We start from the raw sequence: 20625 nt of genomic DNA, 5'->3' as shown, positions 1-20625 counted from the left end.
CTAGAATTGATCACAGGCGTCAGCTACTGGCGCCCAGCTCCCATGTATACATTTCAGCTTTTCCGGTGGACTTTGTGTGAAATGACACCATTTATACAACTTCGTTCTGTGGGAGATTGTTCCAAGACGGGATCAGGAGTTCTTGGAAGAGTACTGCTCAGAGAGAGGCATTCTGAGACTTGCCTGGCGTCATACAAGACCTGGAATCACTTCAGGTGTTGCTGGGTGCTGCAGGAGGCAGAGGATTGGTTTGAACCAGATGAAGTTGCCATTTGGGAGGACTAAAAAGGTCCTATAGCAAGGATTTCCTGCAGCTCTGCTTCTGTGACACCTCAGACAATATGAGATTGTTGGGTTGGTGAGAAGCCACGCAGAAAGGCACAGTCTTCACGGAACAATGGACAGGATCTGACAGGTGCTGGTGACAAGTTGGCATGAACTGGTTACCCTAGGAAGGTGGGATGATGAAGGGACCCTTGGGGCAAGAGGAACTCTGGCTCTCCAAAGCCTTCCCTGTGTGACCCTGAGCCTGGCTGGCAAACCTCTTCTTCCACTGCCCCTAACAAGAGGCCCAGCAGCCTCGTTGGCACTTTTGGCCGTGTTTTTCCCTTGCTGGATGAAGGACAAGTGCGCTGATGTTATCCAATTCTATTCAGCATGTGAGAAGCATGGGTTCTTGGAAGTTCTTGAGGGCTTGCTGTGTTTCAGACTTTCCTAGTGTCTGACCAGAGCTAATAGGGAGAAGGAAATAATGGTTGAAGTTTGTAATTGTAAGCTATTGGTTTGACTTTGCTGACCAATCATCTGGTTCTTTTACTCTGTCTCCCTATGTGTGAATGTGTGTGTATACACACATGCTTCTCTCTCTCTTTCTCTCCCCCCTCCTTCCCTACTCTTCTTCTCTCCCTCTTTTCTTCTCTCCCTTATCCAAATTTTCTGACTTAGGATGGAAATCTCACATATGGCATCTTTCTCCCTTTGCCTCTCCAGTTCCTCCAGGAGTGATACAGAACGGAGCACGGGTTCTGAGCCGAGGACTGTTCCCTAGTGTCCGGCCATTGCCAATCACTCCCATTGGAATAACGGCGGCCATGAGGTAAGAGGGGACTTCACTTTCTCCTTTAGGGCCTTAAGATGATGGAGAGGACCAGTGAGGAAAAACTTGGGTGTTTAAAGAAGTCAGAGCAACTTCCAACGTCCCTAATCCATGTGCCGGCACCCCCATTGGCCATCAGCTCATCTTGGTTCTTTGCTGATGAGACAATGGGAACAAATGAAGTGGTTTTCATCATCATCACCCTCAGACCTGGTGTGGTAGGCAGAAGGAAAGGCTGAGTGGGTTGTTAATTAGGTTCTTACCACGCCCCATCATTCCCCTCACCTGTAACTGTGTACCAGGGTCTGACCTATGTGGATTCTGGAGAATTACCACATGGCTACCCATCTGTGAAAAGTCCCTATCTCTGAGGAGGGGCAGCCATGAGAGGTAGATGCCCACAAATAACCTGCTCTGCTAACTTAGATCCTATATATGGCATAAACTCACCTCCTTTCATTCTTCATAACCTCCCACCAGCCACTGCCAGATCACTTGCCCCACAGCCTGCCTCCATGGCTATGCCAAAGCATTCTCCATGATGCCCAAATTCTCCTTGAGCCAAATTGTTTGCCAAACATATCTAATATTCTCCATCTTGGTCTTGATGGATAGCTTTCTCTCACGGTGCATTTCTAGAAGTGTCTGGCACATGCTTTGCCATCCTCAGAGCTGTAGTTGGGGGTGGAATTAGGTCTCCTTTGGCTGATGGAAGCTGAGAGCCTGTTGTGCAGTGCCCAACACAGGCCAGTCAACTCCCTGTGCGGCCCCTCATTATGTGTCACCCCGTGGCACTCCATCCTTTCTTCTTCACTCAGGGATTGAGTTTGCACCTGAAGGCCATTTTGCTTTCATTGTGTTCCACAGCCTAAAGGAAACTCTCCCAGACATTCTGTCTGCTAAGCTCAAGAGAGATGTAGTAGGGTCAGACTCCCTTGAGTGACCAAAAAAAGAAAAAAAAAAAAAACACCTTTCATCAGGATGGAAATCGCTTTATCTTGTGTATATATGTTTGGGACCAGATAATGAGGGAATTAAAATAATGAAAGATCATTAAACGGCATATCATCTCAACTAATGTAATAGGGAGCCACATGTAAAAATAGATAGGAAGGGCTTTTTCCTACATTTTTATAATACTGCCTGGCTGCCTTTAGATCTGTCATTTGGGAGCTCGTACATGGTCAAACTCTACTGTGGAGCCAGAATACCACTGCCCCTGCCTGCCATTGTGAGATGTATTCTGCATTCCCCTTCTTCTTAGTCACTTCCTGCCTCACCTCCCTCGTCACCTTTTTGGTTGGGAAGATTTTAAGACTGTAGATATTTTTTTTCTTTTTTATTGCTGGGAGCAACAAAGTGTTTTCATTAGCAGTTTCTAACTCTAGACTTGCAGTATATTTGGGGCATCCTTGGAGTGCCTACTAGCACAGCCTCGCTGTGAGTACAGTCAGTCCTGCCAGAAGGGCAGAGGAAAGGAGCCAGGTAGATACCAGGTTGGCCCTTGGTGGGAACTCCCTCCTCCGCTCATTGCCACCCTCCTGGCATGTATTCCTGTGAGTGTTACTGCTCAGCATGTGCTGGAGGCCATGTTCAGATACCAACAGATGCTCTGGTGCAACTCCAGGAGTGTGCTCCCTAGACACACATATCCACGCCCCTGCGAGCCTCCTTCCAAACTAAGAGAATCCATAACAACATCCACTCAGGGCTCTTCAGGGGACACAGCCAGCATCTACACTGAAAGGCTTTAAGGTAAACAACTGGTAGCCAACCAGGTAGACGCCAGTGGCTCACACTTGTAATCTTAGCCAGAGATCTGAGGATCACAATTCAAGGCTTGCCTGGGCAAGAAAGCCTGGGAGACTCTTATCCCCAGTTAATCACCTAAAAACTGGGAGTGGAGTTTGGGCATAATGTGGAAGAGCACCAGCCTAGAGTGAGAAAGAAAAAGCTCAAGGATACACCCAGGCCTTGAGATTCAAGGCCTACCACCCAAAGAAGTAAATAAATCTATGTGTGTGTGTGTGTGTGTGTGTGTGTGTGTGTGTGTGTGTGTGTGTGTGTGTGTGTATCTTAAGCCAATAACTAGTACAGGAGGCTCTTGAGTTCAAGTCCCAGTACCAGCACCAACAAAGAGACCTTATTAACCAGAAGAGTGATAAAGAGCTCTCAGAGTGTCATGGAGGGAACAAGGACAGGAAGAGGCTGCCACCTGTAGGACTGGGGAGGGGAGTTGGAGGAAAGAAAGTAGAATGGTCACCCATAGAGCTGAAATTCCAGCTTCTTCCAAGGGAATGGGATCTGGGATCCTGGCCTGGAGTGAGGCAAGGCTGCCCCAGGACCCCTGTATAGCCAGAATACACTGCAAGGGAGAGAAGCAGTAGACTGGGGATCCCTGGCTTATGGGATCCACACTGGCTTTGTGGGTGAGATACTAGATACTAGAAGCATGCGGATAAGCCTATATATAGGTGTTGGCGGATTCTGTGTCGTCTAAAACCCAGTGCTAAGGGTTGGCAATGGAAATTGGGCTTGACTCTGTCCTTTTCTTAGTAAATTTAGAATTCTTTCATTTGCCCACCTGTCCATTGCACCTAAAAATCAGCAGATGTAGGAAAACTGTCCAGGGCAGACAAAGTCAATAGCACACTGTGATCTGCTGACATGCATGGCGGAAAGAACCCGAAAACTCCTGCAGGTTGCGTTTACAGGGGTTGCTGCCCCTTCCCTGTGTACTCAGCTCAGGCCCAGGGCACGTGGGAGACTCATTAGCACCCACCAAAGACCGATTTCCTCCTCTCCTTTATTTGACAGGTTTTCTATGTGAGTCTAAGCACTCCTCCTTAAGTGAAAATATTTGTCTTTCAGGGATTATTTTTCCCCCTCTACTGAGTGGCAGAGACCGTGTTTGTTTGTCTTAATGCTGAAATAGTTATTGACTTAGATGAAGTGCTACTTTTATTAGCTGATCATTACACAGCTTGTATTTGCTGGGTTCCTTTGCATATAATTATGATGTGAAATCTCTTTGTAAGAGTATCTGTCAATAGTGTAATTGACTTTCTCGTGTTGACTCTGTACTCAATAACCTCTGAGACTGGCCCATCCTTCCACATTGGAAACCTGCTTATTTTCAAATTTGCCTGGGTATAGAACACTCGAGATACTTCATCCTCAAAATAACTGCTCACTGCATTCCAGTCCAATGTCTGCATCCTCTGTTTTCCTAATAAAATCCTCTGCAAGGATGCCACCACAAGGAACAAACCATTACAGCCCTGAAAGAGTAGTTCCTGGCCTTCTTAGGAGAGAGGAGTCTAGATTCATCATTCATTCATTCATTCACTCATCTTCCCTTCTCCCCTCCTTCTTCCTTCTTTCATTCCTTCCTTCCTTTTCCCTTCTCACCACTCTCCACCTTGCCTCCTTTCTTCATTTTTTCCTTTACATTTCTATCTCTCTTGCTCACTCTTCCTTCCATCCTTTCTTCCTTCTTCCTTTCCTTCCTTTTCTTCCTTTCTCTCCTTTATTTCTACACTTAAATTCAGGGCCCAGCTACTGTCTAGAATATCTTCCATCTTGAAAAATGTTTGTAACAAAAATACAGAACCGGCCAGGAGAATGGCCTAGTGGTAGAGTGCTTGCCTAGCATGCACAAAGACCAGATTCGATTCCTCAGCACCACATACACAGAAAAAGCCAGAAGTGGTGTTGTGGCTCAAGTGGTAGAGTACTAGCCTTGAAGAATGCTCAAAAATAGTGCTCAGGCTCTGAGTTCAAGCCCCAGAACTGGCCAAGGGGGGGGAAAAAGTGCAGAACCAGTGGCTCAAACTGTAATATTAGCTACTCAAGATCTAAGGATCATGATTCAAAGCCAGCCTGCACAGGAAAGTCCAAGAAACTCATCTCCAATTAACCAACATAAAGCTGGAAATGGATCTGTGGCTCGGGGGGGGGGGGGGGGGGGAGGAGCCCAGGGGAAATGCCCAACCCCTGAATTTAAGCTCCCTAGGACTTGAAAAGTATAAAATAAAATAAATAGTGCAGGAAGCTGACAGTTTTAAAATAGGGCTGTGGTCTGATTTAGAGGCCTGGGCTTCTTCTGAATCCCTGGTCTCACCATAAGTTTTTGGTTTTGGCTGTTCTGATCCCGGCATTTACATACTGACCCGCAAACCATAATACTCTAACTGAATTCAGAGTGTTCCTCATCTTTCAGATTCATGACCTTTAGTATCTTTGGAAGTGACTCTTGGTCCTGTTGTGTCTAAAAATCCTGAGACCCTGGTGGTTTGGTGTTGTGTTAAATACAAAATGCTCCATGGAGAAGTCTGTGTATTTTAGGATCAATGCCTGTTGGGTCCAGGTAACTCATGGGAGAAAACTGGCGTCCCTGTAGAGATGACCACTGAGGCAGGACCTCAGACCCCCAGGACCTGTGCAGCTATCAGATTCAACATTCTTGGGGCAGAGAAGATCTTGAACTTGAACTTCATGATTTATAGCTGAAGCTTAAGTAAAATTAAACTCCCTTTCTGCTATAGAATGTAGTGAAGAACTAGAAACTCACAAATGAAATTGACCCATATGCCATCTCTCTCCCAGGAATTTCACACCTGGTAAAACAGTAATTTTGTGTACAACTGAATGATTTGTGACATACTTTTCTTCATTCACCCCCAACATTTAATGTATTGTTCACCTCCCAGTCCATTTGGGAGACTGTTTTTTTTCTTAGAACACACACACACACATACACACACACACACACACACGTACATATATACATACATACATACATACATACATACATACATACATACATACATACCTGGGAATTTATTTGGTTCAGTGCCTTACTCAAAAGGAAAATGTGACATATTCCTTTGTCACTGAGAGCACTGTCCTTGGACTTTCTCAAGGCTAGAGCTCTACCACTTGAGCCTCAGCACCACTTCCGGCTTTTTTGTATGTATGTGGTACCGAGGAATTAAACCCGGGTCTTCGTGCATGCTAGGCAAGCACTTTAACCACTAGGCCAAACTCCAGGCCCTCTTGACTACTTTTTGCTGTGCTCTGCCACCTGAGCCACAGCACCACTAACAGCTTTGTATACGTGATACCGAGGAATCGAACCTAGGGCTTCCTGCATGCTAGGTGAGCACTCTACCACTTGGCTATACTCCTGCCCCCACAATTTAAAATAAAAATACTCCTATATTAAATCTTTCTATCATGAATATGTATCATATTTGAGACTTTGCAGTCTCTGTTTTCCTTTAAAAACTTACATATTTTCAGTTAGTTTATTTATGTAATCTAGGTTTTTCAGTCTTTTCATGTTGGTTTTGTTTGTATCCATATACAATATGGTCTCTGTTTGGTTCTCATTCATGAAAAGGAAATGCAACTGATTTCTCATGATTGATTTTTGTTTTCCTGGCAAGCTTACTAAATAAGCTGCCTTAGTAATTTAGTAATTTTAATCATGTATCTATACTCAGTCATATTTTCTGTAAATAATGGCAAATAACAATCTTCTGTATTTTCTTTCTAATTCTTACCATGGTTTCATTTTGTTTTCTTTCTTTTTCCTGTCCTATTGCACAATCCAAGGCCTCAAGATAATGTTAATTTTTTTATTTTATTATCTTCAAGTAATTTTACAAAGGGGTTACCATTCAATAGACATTGTTCTGTTTTCTCATTTTAATGGGGCCTGTGTTATTAACTCAGAATTGATAAGGTATAACAAAAATCTATTTCTACTTGAAGTATTTTATTACTAATAGTTGTTGAATTTCATTTTTAAAATCTTTTATGATAACTATAAAACTATTTCCCCCTTTACTCTGGTTAATTGCATTATAAATATACTTATTCATGTGTGGATTTTGCATATTGGCCCATGCAACATGTTGTTCTATGTTGACTCATTTTAGTGTCAGGATTACATTAGCCTAATAAAAATTTTAATTACAGGATTGCATTATGTAGCTGATGATCAGAAGTTCATGATCAGAAGTTTATCACCACACAAGCCCTCTGTGTTTATATTCAGTTTCATTTATATCTTCTCTTTTACTTAATTAATTTGATAGTTTCTTTTTCCCCCTCCCATAGTTTTTTTACACCAAAGAATCAACTTATTCTATTAGGCTTATTTGCATTTGTTCTCCTTTAAAATTGTTTAGATATTATTTGTATTTTCCTATCTTTCTTTCTACTTACTCTGTTTTGCTTTTTGTGTTGGATAGTTTTTTTTAAGCCTTTTTCATAAAAGCTTACAGTTGTAATTTCCTTCAAAATATGGCTTTGTTTCATCTCACATGCTTTGTTATCTTCTTGTTATTTTTAAGTGACAAGCATTTTCTAATGTCCCCTTTGATTTCTTCTTTGGCCCATGAGTATTTTTAGAAGGATATTTTTGAGTTGCCAGCCAATGAGGAAATAACCATCTCTCATTTTTGTGTGTGTGACCTCTTTAACACTGACCATTAACCTCAAAGCATTGTGGTCAGAGAATTGATGGGTACGATACTGCTTCCAGAACAGAATTTGTTCAAACCATCTATGTCTACTCTAAATGGTCCAGCATGTATGGTCTACCATAAAAAACATATGTATGATCTAAAGTAGATCTGATTTAAAGTAAATCAGATTTTTTAAAAATATGCCACGTGTGTTTTGAAAGAATAAGCCTTTTCCACTATCATCACCTCCCTTATATATGTCTACTAGACCACATCTCCATGGTAACGTGTGTGTGTGTGTGTGTGTGTGTGTGAGAGAGAGAGAGAGAGAGAGAGAGAGAGAGAGAGAGAGAGAGAGAGAGAGAGAGAACAAGAACAAGATAGACATTCTTTATATACTTGCATACTGTGAATGATATATTAAAATCTTGCATTATGGATTTAGCTTTTTCTTAATTCCTCCTTCAGTTTGAGGAGTATATATTTTGAAGCTATTCTTCTGGAAGTTTGCATGTTTAAAATAGTTTTGTCTTCCTATTGAATTGAGCCCTTATGAATGTTTAATGATTCTGTCTGTCTATAGTAAAGATTTTTGCTTTAAAATCGACCATTTCATTTTAATATCACTGTAGCAGCACATTACAACTTCTTCCCATCCTTTTAACCTTTCTTTGTATTTTTGCTTTAGGTTTGTCTGTTAAAATAGCATATGGTTGTTGTTTTTTAACCATGCTAATAAAGGCTACCCTTTAGATGATAATTTTTTCATCAATTTTCTTAACCTATGTAGAGTCACTTCAGATACTGTATTTTTCATGTTTGCCTGCCCTAATTTTTCCAAATTTTTTCTTGCCTTTCTGGTGTTATTTTTCAATTGGTTCAATTCTCCAACTCCTCATTCTACTTTCCCCACCCTTAATGGCTTAGAAGTTATTCATGCTGTTTTTCTTTCATTGTTGATCCTAAAACTTTTTAACATGAATATTTTAAAATGCGTAATCAATATCTTTATCCTTTGGGTCAATATACGACCTTTGGAATGCCTTAACTTCATTTCACTTCCTAAATGGCATGGTACATCTGTGCAGTGCTTTCTAATTTGGTTATGTTTTGGCTCTGTTGTTATTGTTATTATTGCTCGTTGGTGCCAGTACCTGCCTGCATTTCTTCTTACATCCTAGATCTTTCTAGATCATTTGCTTCCTTCCTGAAATACCATCCTAGGAAGTTCCTATCACAAGGGTCAGTTTGTAGTTAAAGCCTTGAATTGTGATCTGAAAAAAAACATTGAATGTATTTGATCATTTTTAGAAGATAGTACTACCAGATATAAAATTCTAGATTATTGGATATTTTCTCTTTCACTTTGAGACTATTGTTCCATTTAATCTGCTCTGTTTGTTCTAAGTTGACTTAGGTTATGTGTTTTTTGGTTTTTTGTTTTTTTTTCCCTATTGCCTTTATATCTTTGCCTTTTTTAGGAGGTTTTGAATTCAGGGTCTTGCACTTGCTAGGCAGGAGCTCTACCACTGAGCCATGCCTTCAGCCATTTTTTGCCCTGATATTTTGAGAGAGGACATCACTTTTTTCCCCTTCTGGTGCCACTCATGGATCACAATCTTATATATGCTTCCTGATTGCCATTGTTGGGATGACTTAGCCATACAACATTGCACCCAGATTTTGGCTGTTACTGAGATTGGGTCTTGTGCATTTTTTGCCTGGCTTCAAATTGTAATCCTTGCACTCTGAGCCTCAGACTGGTCTCAAATGAGCCTCCCCTCTTCCCTTCCCCCACCTGACCCCTTAGTTTCTGGGACTTAAAGTTAAGACATTGCACTTAGCTTGCCTTTTACAATAATGTTGTAAATTTAGTGATGATTTTTCTAGGTTATAGATTTCCTTTAATTTATTCTTCGTGGAATTCGCTGGGTTTTTGAACCTGAAAATGGGTAGCTCTCATTAAAGCTAAAAAGTACTCTGCCATTTTCTTTTCAGATATTGGGCCTTCCTTTGACCCATATCCTACACCCCTACCCCCTGAATTCCAGCTGAATTTATGTGGAATTTTGGAGAGTTCACATCATCCAGCTTTCCCTCCATTGTTTTTGCCTCTTGATCTCTCTCTGCTGTATTTGTGTAATGTCTTCACATCCATATTCTGAATCAGTAATTCTTTCAGCTGCATTGAATTTCTTTTTTTTTTTTTTTTTTTTTTTTTGCCAGTCCTAGGCTTGGGCTAGAGCTCTATCACTTGAGCCTTGGCACCATTTCCAGCTTTTTTTCTATGTATGTGGTACCAAGGAATCGAACCCTGGTCTTTGTGCATGCTAGGCAAGCACTCTACCACTAGGCCAAACTCCCGGCCTGCATTGAATTTCTTGACTGGGGGGAATTATAATTTGCATTCTGGAAGTATTTGGTACTTTTCAAAATCTACCTGATTAGTTTGCATATCCTGTTCTTCCTTTCCAATATTTTTCAATTCCCTCTTTTTGTTTGTTTCTTAAGATGAACTCTTATTGCAAAACTAAGGCAGGCCTAGAATTTCAAACCCAAGTTGGCCTGTAATTTACAATCTTCCCATCTTAGTCTCCTAAGTATTAGGATTATAGACATATATCACCATACCCATCTCTTGTATTTCTTTAAACATACTGACTTGACATTCTATGGCTACTTCTTACAACATTTGCAATTCGGAGTCTGCATTTCCTTTTCTCTGTTGTCTCTTCCTTAGGGTGGGTGGTTTACTTCCTTTGAGTTTTAATTATGTTCTGCAAGCCCTAAATCATCTGTCAGAATTCCCTGTGGCTTGAATTTGGGGTGTATTCTTCCCCTTAGGATTTGTTTTTAAAACTTGTACACAAATCACTTGGGGAACCAATATACTTGAGGCCACTCTTAACTCCTCTGGAGCATTCATCATTACCAAAATGCCAACAAAATCAAATCTTCTTCCTGCCCCTTCCATACCCCTGGCATGAATCTGGGCTCTTGTTCCAGAAGTGGAGCAGACATCGCTCTGGGAGAATCCTGGTTGACTTAGCTGTCTTACTGCTCACATTTTAGATTATTTAAATTTTTTTCATTTGTGCATATGAAGTATTTTAGTCCCTGTGAATTGGAGGGGAGGGGGTCTCTAAGACTCCCCTTATTTTCTAGTGAGCTCAGGGTTAGCTTTAGAAGATGTGGCTATGCTTTAGAAAATGTGGCTATACTTTAGGAAGGTATGTTTTGCAAAGAGCACCTTCCAGTGCCTTTCCTGCTACGTGACTGGAAGTAGAAGCCTCCAGTCTTCTCTTCTTGCCTAGATCTCTGCTTGTAGTCAGTTTGGAGAATTTGCTCTGGTCTCCTACTTCCCTAAAGCTATTCATGCAGTCGTTCTCCCATTTCCCTGCTGCTCATAACAGTCCGTCATTTTAAGCCAACAACTCCAAGGTGAAGATTGTCAACAAGTGCCATTTATCTGTAACAACAGGGAAAAATAATCAACTACTGGGAAATAAATAAATAATAAACAGAATGTCCACCTCCAGGCTTAGCTTGACACCTGTGTGTTGCAAACACCATCCATTCTTGGCTTGATCCAACATGAGTTCTCACTTTTTTTTGTATTCAGTATTTCTCATCTCGTTGACAAGAGAATGAATACCAGGTTGTGTTTGAGATTCATAGCATGTGGCTTTGTGGGCCCATGTGCTTTAAATGCCTGGAGGCCTCATAAAATCAGGTGGCTTTCATTTATGCTAATTTATGATCATTATGAGTATCATGACGTGGAAATAACACTAACACTGAAAAATGGCAGGCATTTCAAATGTAGCACATGTTCATTTGAATACATCGCGGGGATTTTGGGGGGTAGTTTCTTTTTGGTGGGGAGGAGTCTGAGAAGACAGTTAGAAATTCACCTTCAGGCAGGTTCAGGGTGGCTGGTTTCTTGTAAGCTTCTGGTATCCCTCAGTGATGGCCCCTGTGTCAGGGAGCACTTGACGCCAACTCAGCTGGCATCCAATATCATAAATCACAGTCACCACGTTATTAATAATTGAAAGAGCTTGTCATTTCCCACTGGGTTTTGTATGTAATTTATGGATTGTGAGGCCATGCTAAAAATCTCAGGGAACGTTAATTTCATCAGAGGAGAAAGAGATACATTCCGGCTTCCATTCTCGCTCCCTAAAGTCACTATCTATCCAAAGTTACATCTCATCCAAAAGTTTGGGGCATTGGTTGTATTGGCTTCTTGTCCTCATCTTCCGTCTTTGGAAACAGTCCAATATCCTGTTTAAACCATACTGGGACACTACTGAAGTCACCACAGGCAAGTCTCTGGGTTTCTTTGTGTGTATCTGTGAGCGCCTGTGTCAGGCAGTGTCTCCATGTGCTTGTGGAATTGCTGGCAGATGGAAGCTTTATGCTAAATGGGACTGGAGATGCTCCCCCCCTGGAGTCAGGGATCCTGGAATCCCCTTCCTTCTAAGGCAAGTTTCCACTTGGGTCTGCTGAGTCTGAAGCACTCTCAGCACCTGCTTATCTTAAACCTCTATAAAGAAGGAAGAGCTCACCCTTGGAAGTTCTTTCCTCTTGTAAGAGGGAGTTTAAAATGCTTTGATTTGAGTATGCTTCCACCCAACCCTCCAACTCTGAATTTTACAGGAATTCAAGCCTATGGAGAAGAGTAGGCAAAAACACAATGGACACCACTCGCCCTTCGCCTAGAGTCCACCAGGAATTGAATTGGTGTAACATGGCTGGTCTCGTGATTTTTCTCTCATTATGTGTGGAGAAGTCATTCTCTGCTAAACTGTACCAGTGACATGAACCAAATGCCCCAACTTAGTAGAAATGATAAGGGTGTGGAACTGAATTGATCTGTTACAAAGCCAATCATAGCCCAACTCACTCGCCCCAAATGTAGTTGGGCTCTCTAGGGACGCAAGTTCAATAGATCACTTTTGTATTCCACTGTAGTTCCTTTCTACCACAAAGACTGGGAGAACCATAATGCAAGTTTTCCTCTGCTTTCATAAGGGCAAGCTATTCAGTTGCCTCCACTGGCAACACCTCCCAAGTGTTCTTGGCCCAGCCACTTTCATGCACCCAAGACATAGCCAAGAAACAGGATATCTGCAGAATTCGATATTTAAGGGGCTCTTTCCTGCAGCTTGGGCTGTATCCCTAGGAAAGCCTCTGAGGTGTTCTTCTGGTAGGAACTCTTTTTGTTTTAGTTTGGGTGTGTGTGTGTGTGTGTGTGTGTGTGTGTGTGTGCCAATCCTAGCTAGCTCTCTACCACTAGAGCCACAGCACCACTGGTGGCTTCTTCTGTGTATGTGATACCAAGGAATCGAACCCCCCCCACACACACACACCATGGAATACCTCCAGCCCGGGGCCCCAGGTTTCAGGCGGCTAGGTGAGCCCTGCACAGCGGCCTGCCAAGTCTAACCCGTGTCCCCTCTCCGTGTGCTCGCCCTGCAGGGACGGCCTCAGCGGCTGCCGCATGCGGACTGAGAGCGAGCCATCCTGTGGCTCCCCGGTGGTCAGCGGAGACCCCAAGGAGGACCACAACTACAGCAGTGCCAAGTCCTCGGATGCCAGGAGCACCTCCCCTGCCAGCGACTCCATCTCCTCCTCCTCCACCTCCTCCTCCTCTTCCTCTTCCTCCTCCTCTTCCTCCTCCTCCTCTTCGGCCGACGACCACTACGAGTTTGCCACGAAGGGGAGCCGCGAGGGCAGCGAGGGGGGCTTCCCGAGCCCCGGGAGCCCCAGCGAGGCGGAGGAGGACGACCGCAAGGCCGGTCCGAAGGACGCCAAGGACGCCCTGGGGGACAGCGGCTACGCGTCTGCGTCCCAGCACAAGAAGCGCCAGCACTTCGCCAAGGCCAGGAGGGTCCCCAGCGACTCGCTGCCCCTCAAAAAGAGACGCACGGAGAAGCCCCCCGAGAGCGACGACGAGGAGATGAAGGAGGCGGCCGGCTCGCTCCTGCACCTGGCCGGCATCCGCTCCTGCCTGAACAACATTACCAATCGGACGGCAAAGGGGCAGAAGGAGCAGAAGGAGACCACGAAAAATTGAAAACAAGTCACCGATTTGTTTTGAACTTAATGGCCATTTGGTTTTCAGCATGTCAGGAGATTTCTAATGATTTGTGGCAATATCAGCAATTTTGTTTCCTTTTTTCTCTCTCTCTCTTTTTCCTTTTGGTTTGCTTTTCTTCTTTTTTTTTTAATCTTTCTTACTTATTATTATTTTGTTTGTTTCATTTGCCCCCCTTCTGTCTTCTTTGCTTTAGACCCTTAAGATTTTTATTTTTAAAGGAGATTGAAGCCATAGAACTCATATTGACACTCAGCTGTTTTACAAAAGCTTTTCATTATCCGAAGATTAAAAAAAAAAAAAAAAACAACCACCACAAGACAAATACAACAAAAGCCAAATTACCATTGCTTCCTGCAGCCTGTCAGAAAAGATGGGGGCAGAATCTACAGGGTTATCATGGTTCTTCCCCCCCCTCCTCCGGGGGCCACACAAAAGGGCATTCGTGCCCCTGACAACCAGGTCACTCAGGCCCAACCCTTAGGTTTAAAACATCAAGTGTCCCTCTGGTTGCACAAAGGCTCACAGAGCAATTGGAGGCAAAGAAGTGCCACAGTCCCCCGCTAGGAGCAGACCCACACTGTGGCACCCAGTAGCCAGCACTGGAGCCAACCAGCAGTTAGTCCTCCATGCTTCTTGACCTTCTTGACCTTGAACCTGGCGATGTCTTGCAAGTTGAACATTGATTGGGCTGTTTCAGTACATCCCGTGTCAGTAACTTAAGGAAGAGTATATTAAATTAAGAAAACGTTCCAAAAGCCATAAACCTGAAGATTGGCCCTGAATGCACACGCATGCACACAAACCCAAGAACTAAACTGAGAAAAGTTAATGCTGAAAAACAAACCCTGTCTTATTAACTGCCTAAACAACAAGCAATCAAGCCCAATGAGTGACAATAGCTGTTAGGGAAGAAAATAATGGTACAGATGCTATTTCTATCAAAATTTGTTTGATCCAAGTGAATAACAACAACAACAGAAATTGCTACAGAGCCTGCCATTAGTACTGTGTATTTCTTAAAAAAAAAAAAAATTAAAGGCATATTGATGGACCCCCTCCAAAAAATTTAAAAATAAAACGTCAAACAAACTCCTCAGAAAAGGAGTTTGCAATTAAAATGTCAGGACTCAGCTTTTTGCAAAAATCAGTGATTTTCACATTTACCCAGTGTAGCCAGCAGAAATTTCTGATCCACAATGCATGGGTTCCTTTGAAGAAGAAGAAAAAAAAAAGAAAAAGAAGAAAAAAAAATCACAAAAACAAACTTTTTTTTAACTCAAAAAATAACAAAAGTTCTTGTAAGGTAAATAATGTATTTAGCATGAAGCATGAATTATTTTCATATAAATATAGAAAATAGAGAAAAGGCTATGCCTCTAATTGTTAAGCCTTTAGGCTTAGAGATTCTTCTTTCTCATTAGTTTACTTTTTTCTCCCCCTATTTTTTTTTCTTTTCTTTCTTTGCTTATTTTATTTTTTTCCAGGTTATTTTGTTTGAGTTTTTTGAAGCAGGTGTTTAAGGTTTAACCTTCTTCAGGGACAAATTCTGACTGTTGGGGAATTTACTCTGCAATATAAAAAATATCTTCATGCTCTGGTAGGGCTTTGATGGTTGAACTCTACACTGCCTTGTCTGCACTCAGCCCCTCCCATCTCTGATTCTCTATTGAAGAGTGTGTCCTTCCTCTATGTCTGTACGTGTTTAACATGCCGCAATAATTTGAGGGTAAACTTAGTAGTGAGTGTGTGTGATAGAATCAGAATTATGGGACGCTTACTTGAGAAAAAAAATCATTGCCATGATTTGGTTCTAGGAAAAAGGCAGTGACTAATTATGCAAATTCACCAGTAGAAGGGGGAACATGCTAATGGGCCTTATTGGGTGAGGGTTCGAGATCAGGTACACAGGAAGGAGGAAGTGGTACGGGGGTTAGGAAGGCCAGCCCAGAGGTTGTACTGCGACAACGCCATTTCGCAATAAGCAAGGGCAGGCCATCTCTACCACTAACCCTGACACACTAACCAACCTGGAATTACAACCCATAGACCGTGAGAACGGAACTTAAATCACATCATGTCACAGATCAGAAACTTATCTTTGCCTCAAAAGAGAAACACTTTTTTTTTTTCATTTTTTTTTCAGTTTGGGTGTTTTGGAGTTTTTTTTTTTCCTGAACTCCAAAGAGAAATCTTTGAAAAGAATATGATCTTCCATCCAAATGAAAGGACGTTTTTAAAACACAACTACTACTACTGTGGCTCAGAATCTGATGGTCTGAGAAGGAGGAAATGGAACAGGGCAGATACAGGACTGGAAAGCCAGGGCCAGCAAGTTGTCAGAACAGAGGGAGGTCTCAGGTGCACTCCCCTGGACCTGTCTTCCTGGGGGCTACTGAGGAGGGAACCTAGAGGAAATTCCAGCAGTTCCATGCCTCCATTCTCACCAAGTATCTGACTCCCTAAAAGCCATCCACCGCTGTGGAACCTGAGCCACCCTTTAATTTTTATTGTTAACCCATCAAGTTCAAAGGACCCCTCCCCCAGCCTCCCAGCCTGACCCCCTAAGATGATGAGATTCAGACTTCTCTCCTGAAAGGCAGAGGTGCAGTCTGTACTCCTCTGCCAGGACACTTCTTCCAATGAACCCCCACCCCACCCACCCTGTCTCCCCTCATTTCAACTTTCTAGAAAGGGCGGAGGTCTCGTTTTAGGAAGTAATAAAATGCAATGTGTGTGATTTACTTTTCTGATCTCTGAGAAATAGATAATACCTTACTTTTAGGGGAAAAAAAGTGTGTTCTTCACTTCAGAACCACTCTCTTTTGCATAAATACCTCATCGGGCAGCTTTCTAAGTGTTATTTTTCCTGAGCCTCCCTTGGCAATGTCATGGAATCTTCTGGAAGATTTGTTAGGGAAACTTTACCGAGGGTACTTTCTTTTTCTATTTTTCTTCTGTTTTTGGAGGCATACGCATTTATGCACAACCAAAACAATGGCTCAAATTGTGTTTTAACTTGGTGTTTTGATTGTTGAAGACAGCGTGCACACACAGACACAAAGTATCCATGTGTATGTGGCTGTTTGTAGCAAATTTATTACAGAATGAGTTTGTCTTGTGTCCTTGTTTTAACAAGCCAGGGTCAGGAGGCAATCTCACATCCCTTCCTCCAAGAGCAGTAGAGAATTTAAGCACAAAACTCTTTGTGAAAGAATATTTTGCTTAAGTGTAATTCACTTTAGTTTTGGAATTCCTTCCCAAACTTGCCTGTGTATCCATTAGTCTGCCAGATCACCTGGTCACCAGTTAAGGAGTAGAGGTGTCTTCATTTCTCCCACCGGGGGAAATGGCAGTTCGGGTGGCATTCCGGTAGCTTACATACTCACCTAGGGCAGGGGGGAGGGAAAGCAGGGAACTATAGCAATATTTAAAGATGCTTTGAAAACCTTGAACAAATCAGTACCATATCTACAGTGACTTGCTATTGGGCCCTTAGACATATTTAAGAGAGAGTGTAGCTCTTTTTTTTTCTTCTTAACTGCTACACATCTAGTTATGTTTAATCCTACTCTAATAATTGTCTTTTGCTTTTAGTCTATGTGGAAAAATATTTGCAATGTAGATTCCCTCCCCCCACCTTATAATCTACCACAAGTTCCTACTTCCCTCCCCTTTTTCATCTGAATACTATCTGCAGCTAAAAATGCAGCACCTATAGGGAGTGGTTTGAGAAAACCCCGGGGCCCAGACAGCTGTGGTTGGCAGGCTTCACTTTTGGAGTTGGGTCAAGAATGCATTTTTTTTTTTCTTGTGGACTCATTCAGCTCAGTATGTCTAGTGCCTGCTGGTCACAGCTCTCTTCCCATAGAACATTCCAGAAGAGGCCATGGGATTGAAAAGTGCCCAGGAAAGAGGGGGCACTCAAGAGTGGATGACACAGATGGCTTTTGTGCCTAGCTCGGCATACAATATAACCAGGCCCCCTCAGCAGCACAAGTTGATATTGGGGTTCCATGGTGCCACTCTGGGTGACCGTCTTGCAAGAAGGGCTCTTTTCTTTGAGAAAGGATCAGAGTAAGATAGAAGTTGACCTGCCTGGGAGAGGTTTTCCATTTGAGATTAACTTAAATTCAGTGTGATTTCTCTATTCCTTTCAACTTTATTCAGGTTGGGACTTGTTTCTTGTGGATCACAGCTGCCCAGATGTTGAGATTGACTTTCTTTGTTTTATTTTTACATTTCTGTGAAGAAGTTTTTTTTCTTTCACTTGCAGGATTTTTTTTTTTGCCACCTAAAGAAAACATTGAAACTATGTCCCCTCCCTCTTGATTGTAAGTTCCCAGTGTTGACAGTTAAATCCTTAGTGTTGTAGGTTCTAGTCCACCGATTCTATATCAAACACTGTTATGCACATAATGCAGCACTGTGATCTAATTTAAATAATACTTTTTTATTATTTATACTACTATATATAATATACATCAACACTTTTGCTATATAACCTAAGTGATTTAAAAAGGAAAAAAAAAAAACCCTTTTAGTTACCTGCCAAACTCTGAACTTGGGTTTCTATTTGTAGTTAACACAGTTACAAAGTTGTAATGGTGTCTTTTTTTTCCTCTCTCTTTTCCTTTTCTTTTGTAATGGAATGTGTAAATCAAAAGTATATACATTGTGTGGTGTTCCTTGGAATTTGATGAGGATGTACACACAGCATTCAGTGTTCTGTATAGACCTGCATACCTTTGTGAACCCGTTGAGAGAGCTCCAACCAGCCATGGTGGCTAACTTATTGTCTTCTTTCCTGCTCGTTATTCTTGAATTAAGCACAGACTCAGTTGCTTTATCATGAATAAATGAGTGTGACCTTGTCACGCTTCCACAGTTCAGCAAATAAGTGCTAGCTTCACTGACCAAAAAATTCAGGAAGGAAACCACCATATATATACATATATCTATATATGTATATGTATATATGTGTATTTTTTTTTAGAAAAAAAATCCATCTTTTAATGGCTGAAACCTATGTGTCTATGGTGCTGTGCGTCTTGCTGTTGAGCTTCTGAAATCAGACGGATGTGAAAAGATCATTTACTTACTGTGAGATGCTCACAACTCTCCTTCCTGTTGTCTTGTTGGCGTCGAAACCAAGACTATTTATTTGGAATATATACCACAGTGTTTTTTCCACTGTATATCATTTGCAAATGTGGAGAGCATCCTCTACCCTTTTGCAAATATTTGATATTCCATATTGGATTCTCAGAAGGCTTCGATATGGTAAACCTATCAAACCTAGAAATTGTATTTTATCCTTTTATGACTGTGGCCTGAGTTCCCTGTCCTACACACACACACACACACACACACACACACACACACGCTTTTTTTTTAAAGAGGAAAAATAGCATAGCACACTTGGAGTTGTTTCCATTAACCACCATGTCTTGAGGACGGATGCTGAGGCAAACCAAGGTCATGGCTGTCAGTCACCAGCATCCTTCTGTCCCACCGTCATCCACACTACCTACACTGCCGTGGTGGCCACGTGCTCGGGTTTCTGGGGAGCAACTACACTTGTACATCTCGTCATACTCTGATTCTGTTGTTTCTGAGTTGGGTTTTTGTTTTACAGAAAGGAAATAACAGTGGTTAAGAAATTGGGAGGAAAAAGAAAACATAAAACCCACAAGTTGATGGTTGAATGCTTAGGGTCACCTGGCCTTTTCTGGCCCAGATTTATACATGGCCAAATGAATTTATAAGAGGAATCTTTTTCAGAAGCCAATTTGTTATTTGGTTGTGGTTTTTTTTTTTTTAATTTTCTGTATTTTCTGTAAGAAACTGCCAATATCATGGATAGAAAGGGAGAAGCCTAAATGAGAAAAGAAAGTGATGTTAGTGGTGTTTGTGTTGACCTAAAGAAGCAGTGTGGACGCAGGCATGATCAGCCAAACCCCAGGAACTTGGGGGTGCTCCCGTCGGGAGGACCCACATGTGCGTTTTGCATTCTTCATATGTAATCATATTGCCAAAGACAAACTATCTCATCATTTATTGTAAATAACACTTTCCCCAGACCTACCATAAAGTTTCTGTGATGTATCGTCTTCCAGTTGCAATAAAAATTACTGAGTTGCATTAATTGAAGAAGAGTGCCCTGTCGTGATTGTGTATTGTGTCTCCATATGCAGTTGCTTAACAGGCAAAGAGAAGAATCCCTGTGGTGAAGCTACAGTCTTTTTTTTTTTTTTTAAAGTCTGGTTTTAGGGTCTGCAGGCACAAGAGGACATGGTCTGAGGCAAGGCTCACCTGCTGTGGTGTGAATTGCAGCCTTCCACCACAGGTCTTAGAGCTAGTGGTTAAAACAGAACTTTCCCTCTTGTTTAGAAGTTGTCAAATAATAGCAAAGTTGGACTTTGTGACTGAAGCCTGACAACTCAGCCCTGGACCTGAAGGTTTCTGGAGGTGATGTGCACTCAAGTGTCCTGTTAGCTATCATAAAATGCCCGAGGCTGAGTAGTTTATGGAGAAGAGAGGCTCAGGATTCTGGCTAGAGGATTCAGACTGTATGGGATAAACCTCCTAATGAAGGCCCCTCAGGCTGCATTGCAAGATGATGGAGAAATGAATAAAGAACTGGCGATAGCCACATGCTGCTGGCTCACACCAATTGTCCACAGAGCCTGCCATCTGCCAGCTCATGGTTGGAAGGTAGACAAGGCAGAGAAGTGTGTTCGAATAGCCATCAAAAAGCTGAGTTGGGGGCATGGTGCCAGTGTGCTAGAGCATCAGCCTAGCAAGTGTGAAGCCTTAAGTTCAAATCCCAGCACTACCAGGAGGAGGGGTGGGACGTGAGGAGGTCAGGCTGTATGTAGAAGGACATCACAGACACAGCAGAAGTAAGTGACGTTCAGTTGGGGCCAGGCCAACTCTTTATGACAAAC

General features: G+C 42.3%; 1 protein-coding gene across 1 annotated transcript in view; it reads left to right on the top strand.

The window, feature by feature from the left end:
• The window catches only part of Foxn3 (forkhead box N3), a 289121-nt gene extending 269290 nt beyond the window's left edge, over nt 1-19831 (top strand). The window contains exons 8-9 of the mRNA XM_090344682.1: nt 991-1096; nt 13057-19831. Coding sequence (XP_090200808.1) covers nt 991-1096; nt 13057-13654 — 704 coding nt within the window. The 3' untranslated portion in view covers nt 13655-19831. The remainder of the gene's footprint in view (nt 1-990; nt 1097-13056) is intronic.
• Nucleotides 19832-20625: the final 794 nt, after the last annotated feature.

Source organism: Megascapheus bottae, chromosome 14, assembly GCF_031878675.1.
Source record: "Megascapheus bottae isolate mThoBot1 chromosome 14, mThoBot2.hap1, whole genome shotgun sequence".
NCBI classification, from domain to species: Eukaryota; Metazoa; Chordata; class Mammalia; order Rodentia; family Geomyidae; genus Megascapheus; species Megascapheus bottae.
The sequence above is the reverse complement of the archived record's forward strand: the minus strand, read 5'-3'. Positions and strand labels throughout refer to the sequence as shown.